The 23,762-nt window shown below is 44.5% G+C and overlaps 1 protein-coding gene across 7 annotated transcripts in view; it reads left to right on the top strand.

The window, feature by feature from the left end:
• The window catches only part of lyst (lysosomal trafficking regulator), a 48,741-nt gene extending 24,979 nt beyond the window's left edge, over positions 1–23,762 (top strand). For all 7 annotated transcript variants that reach the window (XM_053874601.1, XM_053874599.1, XM_053874600.1 and 4 more), the window contains 43 exons: positions 47–156; positions 616–979; positions 1,041–1,188; positions 1,263–1,436; positions 1,506–1,666; positions 3,218–3,408; positions 3,522–3,767; positions 4,658–4,831; positions 5,237–5,386; positions 6,824–6,961; positions 7,030–7,216; positions 7,292–7,420; positions 8,035–8,644; positions 8,934–9,114; positions 9,666–9,835; positions 9,916–10,146; positions 10,293–10,459; positions 11,831–11,983; positions 12,543–12,734; positions 12,810–13,024; positions 13,229–13,438; positions 13,520–13,696; positions 13,797–13,873; positions 13,947–14,135; positions 15,324–15,469; positions 15,529–15,625; positions 15,735–15,796; positions 15,977–16,032; positions 16,112–16,264; positions 16,688–16,932; positions 17,481–17,547; positions 18,261–18,417; positions 18,886–19,026; positions 19,099–19,316; positions 20,460–20,690; positions 20,760–20,949; positions 21,021–21,157; positions 21,376–21,474; positions 21,769–21,908; positions 22,240–22,337; positions 22,423–22,579; positions 22,656–22,727; positions 23,434–23,762. In XM_053874601.1, the coding sequence (XP_053730576.1) occupies positions 47–156; positions 616–979; positions 1,041–1,188; positions 1,263–1,436; positions 1,506–1,666; positions 3,218–3,408; positions 3,522–3,767; positions 4,658–4,831; positions 5,237–5,386; positions 6,824–6,961; positions 7,030–7,216; positions 7,292–7,420; positions 8,035–8,644; positions 8,934–9,114; positions 9,666–9,835; positions 9,916–10,146; positions 10,293–10,459; positions 11,831–11,983; positions 12,543–12,734; positions 12,810–13,024; positions 13,229–13,438; positions 13,520–13,696; positions 13,797–13,873; positions 13,947–14,135; positions 15,324–15,469; positions 15,529–15,625; positions 15,735–15,796; positions 15,977–16,032; positions 16,112–16,264; positions 16,688–16,932; positions 17,481–17,547; positions 18,261–18,417; positions 18,886–19,026; positions 19,099–19,316; positions 20,460–20,690; positions 20,760–20,949; positions 21,021–21,157; positions 21,376–21,474; positions 21,769–21,908; positions 22,240–22,337; positions 22,423–22,579; positions 22,656–22,727; positions 23,434–23,572 (7,349 nt within the window). In that variant the 3' untranslated portion in view covers positions 23,573–23,762. The remainder of the gene's footprint in view (positions 1–46; positions 157–615; positions 980–1,040; positions 1,189–1,262; positions 1,437–1,505; positions 1,667–3,217; positions 3,409–3,521; positions 3,768–4,657; positions 4,832–5,236; positions 5,387–6,823; positions 6,962–7,029; positions 7,217–7,291; positions 7,421–8,034; positions 8,645–8,933; positions 9,115–9,665; positions 9,836–9,915; positions 10,147–10,292; positions 10,460–11,830; positions 11,984–12,542; positions 12,735–12,809; positions 13,025–13,228; positions 13,439–13,519; positions 13,697–13,796; positions 13,874–13,946; positions 14,136–15,323; positions 15,470–15,528; positions 15,626–15,734; positions 15,797–15,976; positions 16,033–16,111; positions 16,265–16,687; positions 16,933–17,480; positions 17,548–18,260; positions 18,418–18,885; positions 19,027–19,098; positions 19,317–20,459; positions 20,691–20,759; positions 20,950–21,020; positions 21,158–21,375; positions 21,475–21,768; positions 21,909–22,239; positions 22,338–22,422; positions 22,580–22,655; positions 22,728–23,433) is intronic.

Here is a 23,762-nt window from a genome sequence, read left to right as displayed (position 1 = left end):
TGACTAATAACAGTTTATGGGACGCTCTTTATTGGTCTACCTTCAGATTGCCAAACAGTGCTAGTGGAGCTGCTTGTTGCCATGGTGAGCCAGCGAATCACAGCGGAGGAGCTGGCCCTTCTGATACGCCTCTTCCTGGAGAAGACCCCGCCAACCGTAATAACATCTCTGCCATTTTAAAGTTTTCTTGTCTGGACCCAGAACATATACTTTTGTTTTGACTGACTTCTATTTCTGACAGTCTTTTCGCACTTCTCGCTCTCAAAGATTGCTAACACATACGCACTTTCGCGCTCCTGCTACTTCTCTATACAATTAACACCCGTGTGTGCAGAGCAGATGTGCTAAGATAAGTTGTTACCACACTTCTATGTTTAATTAGAAACCAAACAGCAGGCGTTGTTAAGCTAGGGAGAAGAAGTTTCTGACGTTATTTTAAGTCGGGTTGCCAAAAGACGATGCCATAATTTTATAGCAACACACTTTTTATGAATTGCCTTCATCTGTATTGTAGTTCTTGTACCATTATCTGCGTTTGCAACACGGGTCCTGTGATCCTCATCCCTGCCCAGAACAGCAGTTGATAATTGACTGTTTATTTCCTTTGGTTGTCAGGAGATTTTACTGAAAGGCATCCAACAAATCGTGGAAGCCAATGTGAATATTGAACCTCTGCACCTGCTGAATTTCCCAATCATCCTTGGGAGTTCATCGCCAGGAGGGATGTCACCCGGCGGCAGGCAAAATGGAGCAGCTGGAGGGAAAAGCGTTGGGGTCCTTTGGAAGGGTAAACTGTCTCCTGGCCGCAGAGAGGGCGAAGCCGAACCCCAGCCCAGTCACCTCCGCACCTCACCCTGGCACATCGCTCCACTCCACCTGCCTCTTGTTGGCCAGAACTGTTGGCCACACATGTCCAGCGGCTTCAGCGCCTCAATGTGGCTGAGGGTAACAGAGCAAGAGGAGCAGGAATCAGAAAAGGGTGAGACAGTCAAGGTTAACTTTATATAGGAACATGTTTAAAAACCACATTGGATTTGCAGAGAAAAAGAACCTTCATTCAGACCAACCCTCTTCTCTGCCTGGAACGAGACAAGTCGAGGAAGGCTTCGTTCATATTCTCTCCATGGGCTCAAAGGCATTGATGCTTCAAGTGTGGGCTGACTTCTCCACAGGCATGCTAACGTTTAGGTGAGTGCTGAAGAGCTGCGCTTGGGAAAGGAATGTGGGAGGAAATTACATTTTTGGATGTGCTGCGCTATCAGGGTGTGTATAGATCCGAACGATGAGATGAAAGCTGGGCTGTTGGCTCAGGCCGAGTCAGGAGAAGGACTGCTGAAACCGGGTCACTGGCAACACCTGAGTCTCACTTACACTCAACAACCAGAGGGCAAAAAGAACATCCACGGTCGGGTCGTCGTCTGGATCTGTGGCATCCGGTGAGGAGCAAATGCAACAGTGGTCATCAGTTGTTAACCTTTCCTGACTGACCAACTGTTTTGTTACAGGAAATGTGAGGTGTTTTTGGATTACACTCTTCCCAGAAAGTCCAGCCTGTCGTCGGACAGCAACAAAACTTTCTGCATGTTGGGACATTGTATTCCTTCATCTGAGGAGTTTATGAAGCAGAGTGCACGCTGGAGTATGGGCACTGTGCTCCTCTTCAATGGTAGGCATCATGCTCATTTCTTTATCGCTGCGTGTTCTGTCTTTGACGTCGGATGTGAGCAGAATAACAGGTGAACTTGTCTGGCACGTCATCTCACAACATAGGTCAAGGTGTCAGACTCAATCAAACAAAGGTCAAAATGAATATTTATTGAGCACTTTGTAGCTTGCAATGGATAAACAAATTGTACTGCATGTAGGGAGACAAAATGTTTTATTTTACACTTTTGATAGGTTACAGTTGGTGAAGGCAGAAAACAGAGACTGGAGGGAGTGATTTAAACTATGGTGTGCATAAGGGTTGTGAGGACAGTGACTCAGTGTGAACCCCAAGGAAATTATTAACTGTCGTGATTCAGCGTGGCTGATATTGGCCTCTACTGCTACGTGTAAATGAGAAGGAAGCGGGAGGAAGAATGACAACGCAGGGAGTACGAGTCGTGGAATGAGAATAAATATTTGAGAGTGATCATTCTGAGTGATGGATAGGGATGTATTGAGAGGAAGAAGTGCAGACTGGGTGGAAAGGAAAGCTTCATGTGACACTAGTGGTCATGGCAATGATCTCTGTTTTTGAATTTCAACAAGCAGAGTGAGAAGAGTCAGTGATGAAGATACTGAGGTCATTGAGAGAAACTGGAATGAACAAGATCAGAAATTAGTATATTTAAATGATAGCTAATATGCAAAAGTTTGGAGACATGAAGAGGTCTTTCAGAAATAATGCTGTTTGCCAAGAGAAAAAAAAATGGGTACTTTCGGGACAGACTTGTTTTTGTCGGCCAGGAATATGCAAAGGATCACATGATTGAAGGAGATCCGAATACAGTCTGTTTACAACTCAACTGCCAAGTTCACACTGACGTGGACAGGAAGTTAATGAAGAAACTGTGAGTACACTGTGGTGTGATCATAGTTTCTGTCATTTACTTGCCACATCAACAATTAATGCGAACATGGATGTGATGGAGCAGATGTGAATGTGGAGTTTGTTGTTGCTGTTACTATTTGACATACAGTATGTGACCTGCCATGAAATAATTAAATTTTTTTTTTTTTTTACAAATACTCTGGCTTTAGAAATATTTTTTTGAATGCTATGCTGATCAAAGCCAAATGTTTTATCAAATATTCCATCGCTTCTCTTGAGACATTTCTTTTTAATACAGTGGTTTTACTATGAAACCACATTTGATCTATTGGTTTAATGAGGCTTTTATTGTGCTGGATTTTTCACAGTGGCCGTGAACATCATCACTACTCACTCGAGCATTTAGTCACATTTTTGCTTCTGCATTTCTTCAGGGAAACGTTAGTTCTTAGAAAAGACGATCTCTGATATGATAAGACTTTAGTGAAGTCAAGGGCTAGAACAGGATACACAGAGGGCCCTGAAGGTTAAACTGGCATGTGATGTGATGGATCACTGTCAATCATTATTGCTTGTGACACTCTCTGGCATTTCTAGGGATTATGAAAAAAAAAAAGCCTTTCTGAGGATATGAAAGCGTTGATGTAACAATGACTCAAGCTTGCATCTGTATTTCCTCAGGGTCTAGAGTGGGATCTGAGGAGGCTTTCTTCTTGTACACCAGCGGACCTGATCTAACCTCTATAATGCCCTGCAAGTACGGCAAGCCCAGCGGGTCATTCTCCAAATTCGTAACACTAGAAGGACTCAAATGCGATCAGGTCCGGGAGCTTCTGATGAAGAACAGCAACCTGGACACGACAGTTTTGGTCGTAAGTTCTACCTATATCATCTTTTCTTTAGTGATTGACTGCCTATTCTGTCCTTTATTTCAAATGTGTGTTCAGGTGCAATGTGTTTATTAACTCAGATTTTTCTCAAACAGGAGAGCCTGGCAGTTGTGTACGCTCCCAGCAGTCCAAGAGTTTACACCATCTATGAGCCTGTCATCAGACTGAAGGGCCAGGCCAAGACGGTGGTCACCCAACGGCCTTTTAGTTCCAAAGAGGTGCAAAGTGTCTCCTTAGAGCCCCAGGCTCTCAAAGCTCTGCTACCTACTGAAACCCAGGGTCTGCAGAGCGTCCTGCACAAAATTGGAGGGACGGGAAATTTCGTCTTCCTTTTTGCACAGGTAGGCGCTTAGTAAAAAGGCATTTTTAAGTTGTCTGACATTGGCAGTGTTCCGCATATTACATTCCTGAGCTGTTGAGTGGCTTCCTCTGCTGGTACACCGAGACTCAGGAAGTCATTTTTGTCTAGATTAAACCATTAGACATTGTGTATTTTGGAACCCAATCTTGAGCTTGGAAGGTGCCCTTTAATGGAAGATTAATTTTGCTTGGTTGTTCATGTTAATACACTTGCTTTGTTTTTTTGTTTGTTTTTGTACTGAAGTTAAGAAGTTTGCAAACTTTTTTTTCCAACACAAGCCGTCAATATGAACCAGGAGATATTGTTTCTCTCCTCCCTCTGCATAAAGAGTGATGCTCCCTCTGCTGTATCTATTATTATTATTATTATCCAATAATGAACTACTTATACGGCATTAAATATTTCTAAATAGAAAATTGGCAGAGAGGGTTCTGGTGGCGTTTTGAAGTTTGTGTAGTCATTGCATATCTTTGCAGCCAGCACATCAATAAGAGTTACGAGAAGGAAAGAAACTTTTCAGTTTTTACAGGCCCCTATGAAGAAGAAGTGTGGAGATCAGGCGCAATGATAAAGGTTGATATTATGTTGTGATGTTTGAAGATGATAAAAGCCTATTTTTGACAATATATGTGGCGATAATCATCACTCCCTCTTTTTAATATACTAAAAATGTTCTGGCAAATGAAACTGCTTTCCTGCAACTGTCGTCTTTATCAGATGAAAGCGTTCTGTGAGGGTAAAAAGTAGAATAAGCGCAGTGATGTGATGCAAAGGTCAGAAATCCAGTTTGTAACACACAGTCCCTGTTGAGTCAACCTCTTCTCAGCTATATCAGATGATGATCAGAATCATGCTCCACTTCTCGCCCAGACCGTGGAGCTGAGCGACTGTGAGGAGACTCAGGCACTGGCCCTGCAGGTGCTGCTGTCTCTGTGCAAGTTCAACCAGCATCGCATCCACGAAATGGACTGCTACCATGGTTACTCCATGATCCATCAAGTTCTCATTAAGTCCAAATGCATCGTGGGATACCACATGTTGAAAGTGAGTCTTCTCTTTCTTTCTGCTTCACCTTATTTTCACGTTCTTTTTCCTCCTCGATTGGACCTGATGCGTTTGTGATAGAGCTACCGTCACTTAAGGCTCTGGTTGTGTCTGTAATTGAGCTGGATGATGGCTTACTGTTGAAAAGGTCACTGTCTGAAGTGATGAAATGTAATTGTGTTCCTGCAGCAATTGTGATTGCCTTTTTGTCTGCAGGCCTCTTGGTGTATGTTTAATATACCTATAAGCTGTAGCAAAACTGATAAGCATTACAAGGTCTATAAATATTAGCCATCCTAATTGTACACGAGCAGCAACTGTTAATGCCACTGCATCATAAGGAGGCAGTTTTATAATTGCTTCAGTGAAGCTGATGTTACTCTCTAACAGTGCTTTGATTTGTAGACGCTGTTGGATGGATGCTGCAGTGCTCCGCTTCTGGTCCTGGGGGATGATGGGCACTTCCGTTTGGACACGGAGTCCATCGCCGTGGTGCAGGACATCAAGCTGCTCTCAGATGTCCTGCTGGACTGGAAAGTTTGGGCCAATGCCGAGGTAAACACGCTTCGATCGATAACTTTTGATGAGTGAAATAACAAGCCAGAGCACAGGGGGTGCAGGCATACACCCACATCTTGGGAAAAGGAGTGCTGAAAAAGGAAAATAGAGCGAGAAGAATGTAAAGTTAAAAAGTGGCAATATATGGAGGAAGACAAAAACACAAATTTTGCGGCAGGTGATTTGTACGTAAGTATAGACGTTTCAACCTGGAACTTGTTAATGTCACTCCGAGGTGGCTGCACAGTAACGGACGGAGATGGAGGGAGGTGAAGAGGAGAGGTCAAGCCAGGTGTAAATGGAGATGACTTTGATGTCAGGGCAGAAGCAAGACGGTAAAGATAGCTACCAAGATGAATGCATAAGAGACTCAGGAAGCTGAGTGAGGGCTGACAGAGATGAAGCTACTGAGGCTGTCTTTGGGGTGAATGTGTTGGACCTCAGAGATGGAGATACCGGGAAAAAGGATACGGTTATAACCAATGAGTTGATCAATGTCTTAAAGTAGTACATGATGGTGGCCGGTGTTACTATGATAAATGAAGCAATATGATACATTTAAATCCTCCATTTTGTCCTTTTTTTATTTAATTTATTTTTTTGCTCATGAAGATACATTTGTGCATGCTCTTTTGTGAGTTGCTGAAAAGTACGCATCATCCAGAGCCTGGTGTATTACTTTCAAAAGTCTTTCTATCCCAGAACAGTCCTGGAAAATATGATATTGATTGTCTTCATGATACCAACATAAGCGTGAGGTTTGAACTGGTGTATGAAAGTACTTCACCTAAAAAAATCCACCTAAATTCACACTAACGTTGTTAGCTAGTACATTTAAATATTTAGTTTTGCTGTTTTTTTAGTTACTTCAATTGATTTTAAACTGGGTTTGTGTCTGTGAGACAGTTTTCTTTAGCCTCTTGCCTGAAACAGTTTGATTAAAAAAAAAAATCAAATTCGCCTCACTGATAAAGTTCAAAATACTGTCGAACTCTTTCTTGCGACGCATGGCAAATTATTTGTTTAAAAAAACACTATTAAATACAATTCCTGTCATAATACAAACGAGTGATTTCTGAGTAAAGAATTGTCCACAATAAAGAGGCTGTCTGAAAACACGTGTTTGAAATTACCATTCCAAACATTAGGAATCCATGAAACTGAATTCTGAAGCATGGACTGAAAAACATTGAGATAGTGTCGAAGTTGTGTCTAAATTGGGCCTTTCTTGCAACACATGAATGAAATACTTTGTTCGTTTGGTGTCTTGTACAATTTCCTTCTTTTTGGATACATTTCCTGATAGCATTGTTAACACAATGGACCTTGAAACATCAATGCGATCTTCTGTGCCTTAATCTGTGTTCTGTTGCATGTCATTTAAATAGGTTGGTTTCAGTGTAGTATAGTTGCTAAACCTTGTGTTCATTTCAGCCTGGAGTCTGGGAAACACTGCTTGCTGCACTGGAAATCCTCATCCGAGTGCACCACCCTCACCAGGTTTTCAACGTCCGCCAGTTTCTCAAAGCTGAAGTGGTGCATCGCTTCCTCCTCACCTGCCAGGTGCTTCAGGTACAGGATCGCAGTGTATCTTTTGACTTAGACACCCACAAGTTTAACACCATTCCTCTCGTCTCCAGGAGCATCTGACCTCAATCCCTCAGGATGTCTGCTTATCGTTCGTCAAAATCATCCAGGAGGTTTTAGGTTCCCCTCCAGATTTGGACTTGCTGAAGCTGATCTACAACTTCCTGCTAGCAGTTCACCCACCCACCAACACCTATGTTTGTCACACTCCGTCCAGCTTCTACTTCTCGCTCCACTTAGGTGTGAAAACAACTTTTTTCTTTCATCAACTTTCCTTTCATTAGAACACGGAGTGAGCTGATGTTTGTTTCTCAGATGGAAAGCTCTACCAGGAGAAGGTTCAGTCAATAATGCACCTGCGACACTCCAACAGTGGGGGGAAGTCTGCGAGCAGCTCTGTAGTGTCGCTCTCTCCCACCGTCTTCTCAGATGTTCCCCACGAAGGTACAGATGCATCATCGAGTGAACATGAAAGAACTTACCGACAGCCAGCACAAAAATAGCTGAAAGCCACTTTGAATCTTAAAAGAAGAACCGTGTTTTTATGCTCATGAAGACACTAACAGCCCAATTTTCTCTGGCGAATGAATTACAACTTCACTTTGTTTTAACTACCAAAAGAAACACCATCGCTCGAGGCGTTCTATTCGTTAGGTGTTTGTAAGCCCGCCATGCTTTTTGCTGTTAAAATGATTCATCTTATGTTTTAATCCCTGCTGTTGCTCTTTTTACACTGCAGCTGTATTTGTCCTTTTTTAAAGATGTCATTTTATTTCCAAGTTTTATCATCCTGCGCAGCTGGGCGTTTACGATCCTCCTTTATGGCCATTATTGTTGCCTTTTGAATTGTGTTTCTTCTTCAGCACTTATGTCTCCAGGTTATAGCCACATAAAGGTTTGAAAACAACTCAAGGAATCATCATTGCAAATCGGAAACAGTCAATTCTTAAATGGAGCTTTATGTGACTGCTTGGGTTTGGAGGAATCTGGTTCTGTGTGGAGTTTATGTCTCCTTAACTACTTTGAATTGGTGAATAAAAGTTTGGTTTTTCTGTCAGGTCATCATGCTCCATCCCCTGAACACGGAGGCGATGACCAGTCCTTACGTCCCCCCAGCCTCGCACCGTCGCCATACACCTCTCCTTTGCTTTCTCCCCGGCTCGGACACAACGGCTCCAGTGAGGCAGTTGACTCCCTCAATACCCAGCAGGCTTTGGGCAGCACAGAGACCCTGAAGAAAAGCGGAGGTGATGAACTGCTTCTGAGTAGCTGTGAATCAGCAAAGACCATCTGCGAGTCCAGAGAAGCCGGGGATAAGATGCCGTTCACCACGCCGTCCATCAGCGTAGAGGAGGATCGCGACGACGCTGCAGAGGTGGACAGTTTAACTGAGGGCAGCGTTGGCGTGGTGGAGTCGGAAGACCGGTTTGAATGGGCCAGCGATGAAGCCCCACGACGTCCTGACAGCTTAAAAGGCATCCAGTCCTTCCAAAGGAGTCACAGCAACCTGGCCAGTCTGGGTCTGGCCTTCCCAGCGTCGAACGGCTCTTCAGCGATCAGTCGCTGGCCAAGTTCAGGCGACCGGAACTCTGTACATGAAGACTGGGAGAGCTACACCTACTCCCCCGGCTACGAGAGGACACACAGCAAGGCTGAGTCCAATGACAGGTACATAACCATGTATGCGCCCCAAAAAATGGATTCCTAATGTGTTAAGTAATTACTCATAATTACACAGTGGCTGTTTGATTCCAATCCTTCATTATTATCACATTGGTCTCAGTTGTTAAACTGATAGTAACACCAATTGTCTGACAACACTCTTGATGTGCAATCCACCTCTTGAACAAACACAACTTTTTTGTTTTGTGTTTGAGCGTTGAAATCTTTGGTTGATCGACACCACTTTCCTCATGACTTAAATGCGAGTGACAAGTCATGCGCCTGTGTGTCTCAGGGCGAGTACAGAGGACTGCCTGGTGCTCATCTGCTGCGGTCTTTACGATCTCCTGAGAGGCGTTCTGCTGCTGCTGCCTGATCTCATGCTGGATGATGTGATGGACAAGCTCATCCAGCCTGAGGCGCTCATTGTCTTGGTCAACCACTCATCGCCTCTTATTCAGCAGGGAGTCATGAAGGTTGGTTAAGGACAGTACATAACAAAACTCAAAGCATTGGGCACAAATCTATGATCTCACGTAGTTGAATGACGGAGAACATTCAAGAGCGAATTCAAAATGCCTGAAATTTTTGCTACTTTATCATTCATTTCTATAGTGTTATTGAAGTAATGGAATGTAGTTTCGGCTTCATTTATCGTTATGCGTCCTTAACTTTCTTGGATTGTGCGCTCTGATGATAAAAGCAAATCTTATTTTAATTTCTTTAAAGTGCTTTTTCTGAATACAGAACGGGTCAGTCAATTAACCTGTTGCTTGGTTCTCTTGAGGTCGGTTTTTACATTACATTAGATGTCTTAATGGCCCTGTGATATATCAAATTAAAAACTATTTATTATTTCCAGTAGTTGAAGGCTTTTTTTTATCTCATTTGGGTCAGTTTATTCCTCACAAGCCAACTTTTGGTAGCCTCTTTTCGAGTCATACTGTTGGGTTATTGTTGCAGAAAATGAAATACAATATGTGACTATTAAGAGCAGATATGATCAAACTCCTCTCATCCCCCTCAGCTATTGGATGCCTATTTCTTCCGAGCCCACAAAGAACAGAAGGAGAAGTTCTTGAAGAGTCACGGATTCTCCCTTTTGGCCAACCAGCTGTACATTCACCAGGGGAGCCAGGGACTCCTGGAGTGTTTCCTGGGGATGCTGTTTGGGAGGTCCGTGGGCCTGGAGGAGGAGTAAGTCTGTAAACAATGAAAATCTGTGAGGAAATTATATTAACCACGTCTTACTCATGGGTTTTGTAATCATATTCTAGCTTGGATCTGGAGGAAATGGACAGCATTCTACCCTTCACAAAGCGCTGCATCATTCCAATCCTGGGGCTTATTGAAAACTCTCTGTATGAGAACTCTCTCGTGCACAACAGTCTGTGCATGCTGCTTCAGCTCCTCAACGCATGCCCCAAGCTAGCAGACATCCTGTTGGACCACGGACTTCTCTACGTGCTCTTCAACACACTCTCTACTCTCAACGGGATGGAGAACGGGTACGGAAGAGCCTATCAGCGATCCTCATGGGATTAACCACCCATTTGTTATTCTTGAATTCAATTATATTTCATATTCATCAGTCCTGTCGACAACAGGTGGAATCACATCCCATGTCAAATGTTCTGTTTTTCCTGTCGTCTAGTATTCCCCTGAACGACTACAAGCTGCTGGTGTGCGACATCCAGCAGCTGTTAGTCGCTGTAACCATCCACTCCTGCAGCTCCTCTGGGTCCCAGTACTTCCGCATCATCGAAGACCTCATTACCTTGCTGGGTTTCATGCAGACCAGCAAGATGCGGCGCACGCAGGGTGAGCTCTGGAGTCCTGAAATTTAATACACTTGAGACGATACACCGCTGCCGTCTTCCTTCCCCTGGTCCTCAGTGATTTCCAGCTGTCAGGCTCAGTCATAAAGAAATATATTGCTGTTATCATCATCTCTAAGTGCCGTGATGACGACCAATTTTGAAACATTTTTCAACTTGTCAGTGAAGAACTTTCTCTTGATTTGACACAGACATTGAGAATTCAGAAAAACAATAACCACCTTGTTAGGAGTGACATTTAAGATGGATTATCTTGCTGCCTAGAAAGATAAATGACAGCTGTTCTTCGTTTTTTATTTTAGTCCATTAGTTTCTTGTAAAAAAAAAGTGTAAAAAAAAAAGTGGATTAAATTGATATATTGATATATTGAACTGTTCAAAGGGTGTTCATTGACAAATTAGAGATATATGTAATGGCACTAATACAAGTATTGTACCTGTTAAGTTAAATCAGGAGACTACACAATAGCTATCACTGACAAAGTTCCACGTCCTCTCAATCACCTATCGAACCACACTTCTCCAGCTTCTTGATGTCTTCACGCTCCCTCCTGGGCTGGAGATTGGCTGGGGACACAGAGTGGTAGAATGTCTGCTTTTTACATTGAAGGGCCTCAGCCTTCTTAAGAAGAGCAACGTGAATAGAAGATAGGAAAGATAAATCAGCCCGTGACCATGGTAAAATAAATAGGAAATAGGTTGTGGGTTGTCCTAACACCGTATTTTATCTTTATAAGCGCAAATAGTGACCACAGACTGCTAATGGGAATTCAGCTCTCACATCATATGCAAGGTTATTACGTCCAGAATGGCTGTGGTTAGTGGTTTGTTTGCTTATTTGTTACTTTATTCTGTTATCAGAATAATTCCTGGGTGTATTTAAACTGAAGGTCAACGTAGGAGTGATTCAGTTTTGGTGGCATTCTGTAACTTTGTTTGGTCTTCCTCGCAGACCAGCATCTTCTTCTTGTTTTTTTTAATTGTACCTCGTATTGCTTCTGAGATCTGCTGTCTGTTTTTGCTCATTGCACTTGGACCATCAAGTTTATTAATAAAATACATGTCAGACATCGATTGGAAAAAAATAAATGTCACAATGTGGTTGCAAATAACCAGCTTGGTGGAGGTCTGTGCTCTCTGAGTGCATTTATAGTTTAGCACCATAATGCTTGGACTTCTCTTCTTTTCTATTTGGATTTGCTTTGACTTTTGATTGTCATTTTGACACCCGATCCAAGAGTGTCTCAGTTGAGATTCTCTTGACGTCAATGAAATGCCAAGTTGTGGAATTACAGTATATCTTAAATCACATCATGAATCTGTCATCATATCTAAAACTGTGTGTTTCTTGTAGAAATGGCTGTGGCTATGCAATTCCGCGTCCTTCAATCAGCAATCGAGTTCATCAAGACCACCTCCACTCAGGAGCCGCAGAAGTTGAGCAGCTCCGTCAACGCTCCAAGCTCACCGCATCACGCCATCTATCAGAAGCGAAAAAGCATTGCAGGTGAGGGCTGTTTCGAAAGCCACATGTCTTTTTCCACCCAGCGAAATCTCATCACATTTGTTATTGATCCTTCCCTCGTCCCGACCTGAAGGTTCCATTGCTTTGAAAGACTCCATTATTCCCCGCATCCCCAGACAGCACTACCGCTCCTATGGCCAGATCCCACTCCCCCCACCCTTCTGCTTCTTGTCCCAGGACACTCCCCTCATATCCCCTGGATCTCCATCATACATGCTCCACAGTGATGCAGGTAGCGCTTCACAACAGGGAACATCTCCTCTGAGTAGGAGGTGTCTTCTCGTGTTGCAGTGAACTCACCAGTTTTCCCACTCCGGAGTTTAATCTGCCTGGTAACTTGATGTACTGGAGCTGTTGCTTAAGTTTCACCGAATGCTGAACTCAATTGACGTCATACACAAATGATGCTTCCATTAGTGAAGCTGTCATTTGGTAATATTCAAATAACACGCTTGCTGATTTGTGGTGTTATTTACTAATATTGTCCCAGACTAAAAAAAAAAAAAACATCTCATCACAAGGACAAATGTTGTGCTCGTAGGCCGCCGGCGCTTTTCTCTGGCACAGACAGACTCCCTCCTGATGAGGATGCGCTCTGTCGCCAGTGACGAACTCAATCAGATGATGCAGAGGAGGATGAGCCAGGAAAACCCCATTCGTGCAAGTGAGACTGAGTTCGTGCAGCGGCTGCAAAGGCTTGTCGTTCTCGCTGTCAACAGACTCATATATCACGGTCAGATGAACGTTCTACCTTCACTAGGTCACGTCACGTCAGCTCGTTCGTCATATTGCATCCGTCATGTTTCAGATGTGAGTCCGGATTTGTTCGACCTCCTCAACATCCCTGACTACCCGGACCAGATGTTGCTAACACCAGAGCCGGGCGAACAGACGCAAGATGAGAGCAGCTCCTCGTCATCTGTCCCGCTTTCTCCTACTCCCTTCGTCCTGCCCCCTGCCAGCAAGAAGAGTTTTCAGAAAGACATCATGAAACTCATGATTGACGGGATCAAAGTCAGCATGGTATGATTTGCGGTTTGCATCACGGGTCAAAACGTTGTTGTTTTTTTTTAAATGGACTCCGTTGTTGATCAGATTAATGTAATCTTAATTGGTATTGGAGGTGATCTAATTGTTCCAATGTCCTTATGGGCCATGTAAAATGTTAAAGAGTTTCACACAAAAATGATATTTGTGGCGTCATTAATTTTGCAATGATGTCTACAGGGCAGTACAGGCCGAGGTGGAGCCCCACATCAGCAGTGGCGGAGGATCCTGTGGTCCTGCAAGGACACTTTTAGGGTGCAAATTGGTCGACTGTTAGTTCACACGCTGAGTCCTGCGCGACCATTGTCGGACAGAAAGGAGGCGCTGGAGTTCGTTTTTGACCCGAGACATCTGGACATCCTGAAAGAGAGTCTGAGCCCAGGACTGGAGGTCTGTAGCACTGCAGTTTATAATTCTAACTGGAAGGTTTAGAATTGAAATTTGAAACTTACCTTTCTTGTTTTCGCACAGCACGGCCCCAAGTTATCTCTCTACCTGTATGAAATGCTGCATGATCACAAGGACAGCCTCACCAAGGACGAGCAGAATTCCGTGGGTGTTTTCATGACCTCACTGAAGCTTTGTGGCCACCGCTGCATTCCTCCCAACGCTCCTCCTAAGCAGGATTTGCTCAAGGCTATAAGGGAGGCAAGTCTTTTGAAGATGAATGCATATATGTCTTCCACAAAAGTTCCTTTCAATGTATCATCAGCAGTTATTCACAAGTGACTAATGCACATTCAAACAGGAGAAGTTCAAGTACGAAGAGGAGGAGGAAACAAGCAAGGTAGACTGGGAGAAGAAGATGGCCTACACCCAGAGGAAGTGAGAAAACTTAAAAGTTCACAGCAGTCATTCTTCCCTTTGCGCTGGTATTTGATTGTATTTTCTTTTGTAGTCTTATTCAGAGGCTGGAAGGCAAATCCAAAGACATCTCCAAGATCGCTGCTGATATCACCCAGAACGTGTCTTTGCGCCAGGGAATGGAGCGGAAGAAGGTCATTCAGCACATCCGCGGACTGTACAAGACCGACCTCAGCGCCAGCCGCCACTGGCAGGAGCTGGTGCAGCAGCTCACGCACGACCGGTAAGTCACTGAATATTTTATCTTTAAGTCGAAAGTCAACAACACCTTGGAGTAGAAAAAAATTTCCAAGATTAAAACTCCACGATTGTGTCGCGCACAGACAAAATTTGTGTAACTCAAAGATTTATCCTAGCTAGAGAATTCAAACACCATCTGACAGCAGTGAAACTGGGCTCATGTGCTCATTTTGCGAGGCCAGACCTTTGCGGAAAGACTTCTCTGTACAGTAACACCTGAATTTTTATATTGAGGTTGGTCATCTGACTCTGTATACTGCAACATAAAAACACAAACATAATTTCCATCTAGACTCTAAACATGATCATATGAGGGTTAAGTTTGAATCTGATTTCATGTTTAAATCACTTTCATTTCAGATCTTTAAAGTGAAATCATTCCCTTAATGTAATCTACTTTTCCATGCAGTCATTTTCAACATTTGATCCAGCTCTTGAGCCACTTACTGAATAACATAGTTAGGGTGGAAGGACATCTCCCACGTGCAGATCTGTTCACTATGTGCTGTTCTGACCCAGAACATGGTCTTAGCCTGTGCATCCGGTAGAAGGTGATGGAGGATCATAGTTTCTACCACTTACCTATCAGCAAGTTCCCGGTATACAGTATACAGAGTTACGTAATGGAGTTCAGTGGCCACAAAGAACTGGCTGGCGGGCTGGGTATATTGAGGGCCGAGAGTTTAAAGCCGGTGCCTGCCATTCTGGAGTTGCATCCGATGTGGAACAGAGTCTTGGTTTATAGTGTTTTTATATGTGAAATTGAGTTGGAAAGTGATTTTACTTCCGTTTGAAGTTGAGTTGTGCAGTGTTGCTTCACATTACATGAGTTACATGAGTCTCACTTAAAATCATGCTAGGGCAGTATGTCTACATGGAGTATATGGTATATGGAGACCACAGCAGCTAAACCTGGACATTGCTCTCATCACTTGGAAGAAAAACTATAAATATAAGAGGGTGATTTTCTTCTAAATATGTAATGTGTGTAATAGATAACTAATACACAGTTTTAGACATTACCATGTTATAAAGCTGAAAAATTCAAATTCAAACACTTTTATTATACTTGTCATTGATGTTGAATATCAGCTAAAGAGTGAAATAAACTCCATGTATACAATTGTACGAGCGAAGGATTAAATGTATAACAATAGCTGACTGTCTTCAGGGCTGTGTGGTATGACCCAACATCCTACCCAACATCCTGGCAGCTGGACCCCACCGAAGGGCCCAATCGTGAGCGTAGACGCCTCCAAAGATGCTACCTCACCATCCCAAACAAATACCTGCTCAAAGACAGACGCAAGCCTGAAGGTAAATGAGCGCAAGATGATAAATATGTGACAGATTAAACTTACAATTGTTCTGTTCAGATGCAGTTAAGGCCCCACTGTCCTTCCTGTTTGAAGACAAGACACACTCTTTCTTCTCTTCCACCGTAAAAGATAAAGCCACCAGCGAGCTCATCAGGTACCGTTCCCTTTAAGTTCCACAGAGAGCTATTTAAAGTTTGTGTCCTCCACTTTTTGATTTCCAAGGGTGCGTTGTAGCGAAGATTGTTCTGTTTTACTCCTCTTAGGTTCACAAGGCGTTGTGTGAGCGTCGCCCCCTCCAGAGAAACAGCAGGGGAGCTGCTTCTGGGTAAGACGCCGTCCGTCTCTCACAGCTGCGCCTTGCATGATATAGTAGCAGACACAGAAAGTTTTGCGCTCCCGCTGTGAGTGGAGGATGTTTGTCTTCTCTTACACTCAAGTGTGTGTCATTTATTCACGAGTGAAAGCCTGTGTTTGTATTGCTCTCACGTCACCTCTCGTCTCTCAGGGAAGTCTGGAATGTACTTTGTGGAGGATAACGCAGCGGACGCTCACGACTGCCAGGTAAAGCACAATTCTAAAGGGAGGCAGCACCTCATGAGGCTGAGAATCACTACTCATGACTGTGACTGTGTTTGGACAGAGTCTGCACGGGGAGACAGAGGCACCATCCTTCTCTTGGACGTATGAGGAAATTAAAGAGGTGCACAAGCGATGGTGGCAGCTGAGAGACAACGCTGTGGAGATTTTCCTCACCAACGGCAGAACCCTGCTCCTCGCCTTTGACAACACTAAAGTAAGCTGTGCTTCTCATCTCTTCTTCAGTGTATCAATAATGTAATGTATTTTGCTCATAGCTTTATTGTATTGAGTTTTTCCCTTTTGTCTTATGAGCTCTGATCCTCACAAAAGATTATATGAGAGTGATTCTGATCATGCAGATTTAGTATTACTGACCTGATTTTGATTGACTATGTTTCATCCAAGTGGGCTGAGGTGTGTTTCCATGCAGTGAACAATGTTCATTTAGAATTTAAACCTGGCATTTCTGAGCACTGGCCTTAATAATGGATGATACTTCTCTCAACATTGTGAAAGCAGTCGGCTTGTAAGGACTGTATTTCAAATGTTCCATTAGGCAGTTTGTATCCTCCTGAGTGCAGTTCACTTTCATGTCTGACATCTAGAATGATAGCACCTTTTGTTTCTCTGTGTGAAGTTCCGTGACGACGTCTATCACAACATCCTGACCTCTTACCTGCCGAACCTGCTGGAGCATGGAAACATCACCGCTCTCACGCAGCTGTGGGGCTCGGGACAAATCTCCAACTTTGAGTATCTGACACATCTCAACAAGCACGCCGGCCGCTCTTTCAACGACCTCATGCAATACCCGGTCTTCCCCTTCATCCTGAGAGATTACACCAGCGAGACTCTGGATCTGCAGGACACGAGCATCTACAGGTAGGTTGTTTCATGTGAGGAAGATGGTTTGCTTGCTCAAAATATTTATATTTGACCTGAAAAAACAAAATCCAAGGTCTGGCATGGCCGAGACCGAGTCTAACTCTAGTCGAAACAAGACCAAGACCGTGAAACTGTGGTCTTGAGTCTGGCCTGGACTACAACACCGCACTGTCTGCCACCAAAACCAAACCTAAACCCTCAAACCTAATAGCTGCACAATTCATTCAAAATTGGCTCAGACTGATATTCTGCTAGATAAAAGGATGCATTGACTCCACTGTGACCGAGATACTGACTTGTACCGTCTTATTTTTTGTGGGGGAGATGGCTATATCAGAGCTCTAATTGGACGTCTCTGATATTTCTTCATCGTCTCTGTATCTCTCTGCACCACTGAAGATCAAACCGACTTAAATCTGTGCAAATAAGCAGAAGCGGCTGATTGGACAGAAACATTAGTCGCCATCCTGCGCTCAGATCTTCTGTCTTTTATTTTCTTATCGTGTCTTTGGGAATTCAAAATGTTTTTTTTTGCTGCCATGCAGGAATCTGATCAAGCCCATTGCTGTTCAGTCAAAAGAGAAGGAGGATCGCTACGTGGACAATTACAAGGTAAAACACCACACTTGTCTTCCTTGAGCTTCCTGCTCACAGACCTGCTCACCGTGATGGACCATGATAGTGCGGTTACATGTATTACAGTACGTCTCAAGCTTTGGCACTCCCATCCATGTGCAGTTCAAGTTCCTGTGTTCTTGCGAGTCTTGTAGGATAAGAAACTCGTTTATCTTTCAATGACGGCACGGTTTATCCATGTTGAGTGGCTCCAGTGACCTCTGCCCCGATGCAGCAGACAAAAACGCAGCTGGAACTGGATTAAATAACAACATACAACCAATTCTGCTGCAGTTCTACCCCTCAGGACAACCTTTGAGCACATTGTTGGTGTTTGTCCTGCATATACAACCTGAGAGATGCAATAATGAGTGGTGGTTAGCCTGCTAGCATCTTTGTGGATCCAGTTCCAGTTGGAGCAAGTACTTGATCATTTGACTCAGGTTCTTGTTTGTTTTGGATTTGAATATGAAAGTTTGCCTCACTTATTAAACCTGTGCTGTGTTTAGCTTGTTTTTGAACTTCTCTGACACCTTAAAGACACTTTGTCCAGGCATTTCACTTTGGCTTATATAGCGATGCGGGAAACCTTGGATTCTTGAGTGGAGCTGTGAAAGTCTGACGTATGTTTCTCTGGTGTGTCCCGTGGTTGGTGGAGTCTAAATAAACACTTTAACAAACTCATAAGGTCTGTCTTGTCTCCTACACAGTACCTGGAGGAGGAGTACAAGAAAGGCATTCGCGAGGACGACCCGATGCCTCCAGTCCAGCCATACCACTACGGCTCGCACTATTCCAACAGCGGCACAGTGCTGCACTTCCTGGTCCGGATGCCTCCCTTCACAAAGATGTTCCTGGCCTACCAGGGTAAATCAAGATAAAAGATAACCCTGCTGACCCTTTTATCAGGCGCTCGTTTGCGTCTGCGTTGTGTACTTTTGTGTGATCAATTAGCGACTGGAAACATCGGTGTCTAACAATCGATGGCTCTTTAACATCAGGTAATTATCATCCATCTATAAAAGGCTTTTAGTGGCTCTGAGTGCCACCTGTCGACGGCGCATCTACGTCTCAATAGTGGAGCTTTTAGCAACGATGGAACATCCTGGCCTCATGTCTCTAGAGCCACCATCCGCCATGAAAGTTTACCGCCCCCCTCTTCCATTCTGCTCTCTCCCTCTCATCTTTTTCTCTCGAGCCTAATGATTTGTTCTGATCCGCCTGTTTTGATCCTTCGTGGCATCTTTTCATGTGATCCTCAATGTATTCATGTCTGAGGCTATGAAAGGGAATCTTTCACCACAGAGGGTTGAATGTGAAATTGTCTTCAATCAGACCAGAGCTTCGACATCCCGGACCGGACCTTCCACTCCATGAACACTACGTGGCGCCTGTCCTCCTACGAGTCCATGACTGACGTCAAAGAACTCATCCCAGAGTTTTTCTATCTTCCTGAGTTCCTGGTCAACAGAGAGGGTGATTATTGTGTGAACATGCTGTTCATTCACCTTCTGTACCACTCACTCATTTGCTTTTCGTCCTCACCAGGGTTTGACTTTGGTGTGCGCCAGAATGGTGAGAGGGTGAATCACGTCAATCTGCCTCCCTGGGCTCGAAACGACCCACGACTGTTCATCCTGATCCACCGTCAGGCGCTGGAGTCTGACCAGGTCTCTCAGACTCTTTGCCAGTGGATAGATCTGGTGTTTGGGTTAAAACAGAAAGGCAAAGCTGCCGTCCAGGCCATCAACGTCTTCCACCCTGCTGTAAGTCATCAACAGAAATATTCAGAATAATCACGAGGAACTGGAGGAATTCAATTACTTTAAAAATCCATAAGGAAAGTCGTTTGTTATGTGGCGATGGCAAGTGTTGATGGATAAAGGAGGGGCTGCTGAGACGAGTCAGTGTTGGGAATGAGGCATGTGTTTTATCGTGGAAGGTTGAGTGAGAAATGAGAGTGGAGAGGGGGGAGGGGGGGTGGAGGATCACCGAGAGCAGAGGGTGTCAAACTCAGTCACGCAGTCGAGGTTGCGGCCCGACCGAATTTACAGAATGCACTCTGCCTTTGAGTCAAAACACATCAGTCGCTCTCCTTCATAACCAACTGTGACTCAAGGGACACTCTCCTTGAAGCTCACACTGCATTTGATTCCCCGGCTTTCATTGAATTCCCCTCTATCTGCATCAACTTTGGAAATTTCTAGATGAATCACGACTTGAAGGATGAAGCTGTCTGGGATGAAGTTTTTATGAGTACTGGAATTCAACTAGTTCAAGCTCCTCAGGGCCATGAGAAATGACTGGGCGGGCTGGATTTGGCACCTGTGCCTCGTGTTTGACACACATGGCTGATGGTGAAGAGACGCTCTGTCTTGCGTTGCGTTGATTTTGTTCCCGAGTGAGTGCTCTATAGACATCTACAGCATTTGTCCAAAGTGTCAACGCTACGGTTTCTGTTGCTGCCATATTATCAAACCTTTGGCTGTTAAACTGTCTGAGAAGGAAGATGACAGTGACGGAAGTCGTCTGACATAGTTGTAGGGTTTAGTTGAAGATTCCCAAAATAAATAGCATTTCTATCTATCTATTTTTGGTCAAGGACTATACATGTTTCTTTCATTGTATTTTACGGGACATTTTAAGTAAGAAAAAGGTATGACACTCTCAAAGGAAACAACTGAGACAAAAAAAAATATTTGAGACAAAAAACAAAATTTCTTTGAAAATAGAAGTAAAATAAAGGGCTAGATTTGTAGTCCTGAACCTAATAAATTTTCATTAAAATGCAATAAATATCCTTTATCCGTTTCTTTTATGGATTAATTTGGATCTCATAAATACAAAGGCTTAGTTGATTTCTCTGTTTCATATTTCTGTGGAAATCTTCATGATATTGTCCCCCACAGACCTATTTTGGGATGGACGTGTCAGCTGTAGAAGACCCAGTACAGAGACGGGCCTTGGAGACGATGATCAAAACGTACGGACAAACTCCCCGGCAACTGTTCAACGCCTCTCACATCAGCAGGGCTGGTCCCAAACTCCTGATGGAGGGAGAGCTGCCCGCTGCCATGGGCATCCTGGTTCAGCTGGCCTTCAGAGAGTCCAAAGAGCAGAGCAAGGAAATCTCCTGTCCAGTAAGCTTGTTGGGCACAAGAGCTCCACTAGGTGTTGTCTTCCTCTGACGTTTGTGCCGTTCCTTGCAGAGTCCCCTTCCTTGGATAAAAGGGCTGAAGTGGGGCGAGTACGTCGGCTCCCCCAGTGCCCCTGACCCAGTCGTTTGCTTCAGCCAACCTCACGGCGAGCGCTTCGGCTCGCTGCTGGCTCTGCCGACACGAGCCATTTGTGGCTTGTCCCGGAAGTTCTGCCTCATGATGATCTACAGCAAAGAACAAGGTAACCGCCCACTGCACCTGAACACATCACGCGAAGTTCCAATTGGCTGAATTTGCGTCTCCACCCTGAAGGTGTGCGCAGCATGCACAGCACCGACATCCAGTGGTCGGCCATCTTGAGCTGGGGTTATGCAGACAACATTCTGAGGCTGAAAAGCAAACAGAGCGAACCGCCAATCAACTTCATCCAGTGTTCACAGCTGCACCAGGTGAGAGGCGTTCGTCCAAAGAACGCGTCCATTTGAAGCATGTTTATTTGCGTGGCGAAGTGTTTGAACAGTGTTGGTGCTGTGAGTCCAACGAGCCTGGCAGCTCTGCGGCATCAACGTGCCAACAACATCCTGCTACCTCATAGCCAAAGGCACATGAACCAGAGGAGTCAGATTTTCCACTGTTTCCCTCCCTGAACCTCTCCTCTCTCTTCCAGGTGACCAGCTGCGCCTGGGTGCCGGATGGCTGCCAGTTATTCACCGGTAGCAAGTGTGGAGTCATCACCGCCTACAGCAACCGCTTCACCAGCACCACGGTGGGTTTCCATGGCAACAGTGCCCTCTCACCTTTTCCGCCTGCACACCAGCACCCGATCCAGCTACTTTTGCTCCCCTCCTCTTCCACCTCTTGCTCCTGCTTTCAACCTCATTATTCAGAGCTCAGATCTTTTCCAAGCACATTAGCACCAAGTCCACGAGTGGAATCGGAGGTCGGAGAGTTCAGTGATCAGAGGCGGGCAGACTTCCTCCTCCTGGATCCACTGGCTCTCTTTGAAGGAGATCCATTGAAGTTCTTTCTGTCTCTTACACCTGTTTGGTTTGGTCCTCAGCCGTCAGAGATGGAGGTGGAGTCTCAGGTTCACCTGTATGGGCACACGGGGGAAGTCACCAGCCTGTTCGTGTGTAAGCCGTACAGCATCCTCATCAGCGTCAGCAAGGACGGAACCTGCATCCTCTGGGACCTCAACAGGTCTGAGAGCCGATTGTTTTGCTTCCCTCTTGCTGCCAAGTTTAGTCCGCGTATTTTAATTTCACCTTTCCCAAATTAGATTGAGCGTTTTTTTTTTGGACGTGAAGCAATGTTGGGATAGTCAGAGATGAAGGTTGTCATTTGTTTGGAGACAATGTTCAAGAGGTCAGATGGTTGGGACACATGGAGAGGAGGGACATAGTTGCAGATAGAAGAAGAGGGAGACAACCAATGATGTTCATGATTCGCTAGGGTGCATGATTGGTTTATTCTCTTCTGTCGCTCGCGTTCTTCGCTTCGAATGATGTGAATATGTTTGAACTGATTCCAGACTCTGCTATGTACAAAGCCTCACGGGCCATAAGAGTCCAGTGACGGCGGTTTCTGCCAGCGAGACCACCGGTGACATCGCCACTGTCTGTGACTCAGGTGGGAGCTCAGTTTTGGTTCAACTCCCTCCAGCGTCTTTGCTTTTTTCCCTTTTTTTTAAATGAATTAAATTTCTGCCCTCAAGTGGGAGGAGGAAGCGACCTACGACTGTGGACGGTGAACGGCGACCTCATCGGTCACGTCCACTGCAGAGAAATCATCTGCTCCGTGGCGTTCTCCAATCAGCCAGAGGGCGTGTCGGTCAACGTGATCGCCGGTGGACTGGAGAACGGCGTCGTTCGGTCAGCGTCCCTTCCTCCTTGTAAAGCTTTGGATGATTGTTGACAGCTAAATGATCGAACTTTGACACTCCCACAGGCTGTGGAGCACCTGGGATTTGAAACCAGTGAGAGAGATCACCTTCCCAAAATCCAGCAGACCCATCATCAGGTGAAGTTTGAGTCTCTTCAGAACGCCTCCCAAACTCTAACTCTGATGACTCATTTCTGATCGTGTCTACCTCCTCGGTATCATTTTCACTGACTCTTCTAGTGATGCTTCCTGTCTCTAAACTGAAAATCTTTGCAGTGACCGCTGCTGTCGCTACTGTAAAGCTTCACTTTGTCACTCGCTGAACTGACAAACTGATGAAATGACTCCTCACTTTTCAAAACTTGAAATGTTCGTCATTCAGAATGATGTTTGTCCAACGATTCTTTCCGTCCCTTTTTCCCACATTTAAAAAAACATTTTTTATTGTATTTTTAAAAATTCAGTTTTTGTTTTAGCTTGAAATTTTTCATGTTTAAATGTAACAAAAGTTTAATTTCATACTGTTTTATTGACAAAAAAGGAAATTGTTCAAAGCCTTTTATATTTGTTTCTTTTGCATCATTTTAAGTCGACGTTTGTTTGGTAAACTAGATGTTTCAACTATCCCCAGCACAAAGCAACAAATCTGCAGCCAAGGACTAATAAAAATGAACCATTACAGTTGGTCAATATCTCACTCTAGTAGCAGAGTAGCTCCACATTTTTTAGTTTCTTGCTTGTTATGAAAACAGGAGAATGACATGAACAAGTTTGGCATTGGTGCCATCATTCTTACTTTCATAGTTTGTTATTGAAATTTTGTGTCCTCTGCTGTCCACTTCAGCCTCACCTACTCGTGCGACGGTCACCACCTCTACACGGCCAACAGCGAGGGCACGGTGATGGCCTGGTGTCGGCGGGACCAGCAGCGCATGAAGCTGCCCATGTTCTACTCCTTCTTAAGCAGCTACGCTGCCGGCTGAGCGTTTGTGTGTGTTCCAGAGTGTTTCACTCCTGACTGGCATGAGAGGGGGGCGTGGCGTCCGGTGCCGTGCGAGGAAAGGACGGCATGGCCTCCTCAAGTGGACTGAAGCCATCCAAATCTGAGCAACTGAAGTCGCTCTCTTGCGATAGTCTGGATGAAGATATATATATATATATATATATATATAT

This window comes from Synchiropus splendidus, chromosome 9, assembly GCF_027744825.2.
Source record: "Synchiropus splendidus isolate RoL2022-P1 chromosome 9, RoL_Sspl_1.0, whole genome shotgun sequence".
Lineage (NCBI taxonomy): Eukaryota > Metazoa > Chordata > Actinopteri > Syngnathiformes > Callionymidae > Synchiropus > Synchiropus splendidus.
Note: the sequence above shows the minus strand (reverse complement) of the source record. Positions and strands in the feature narration are given on the sequence as shown.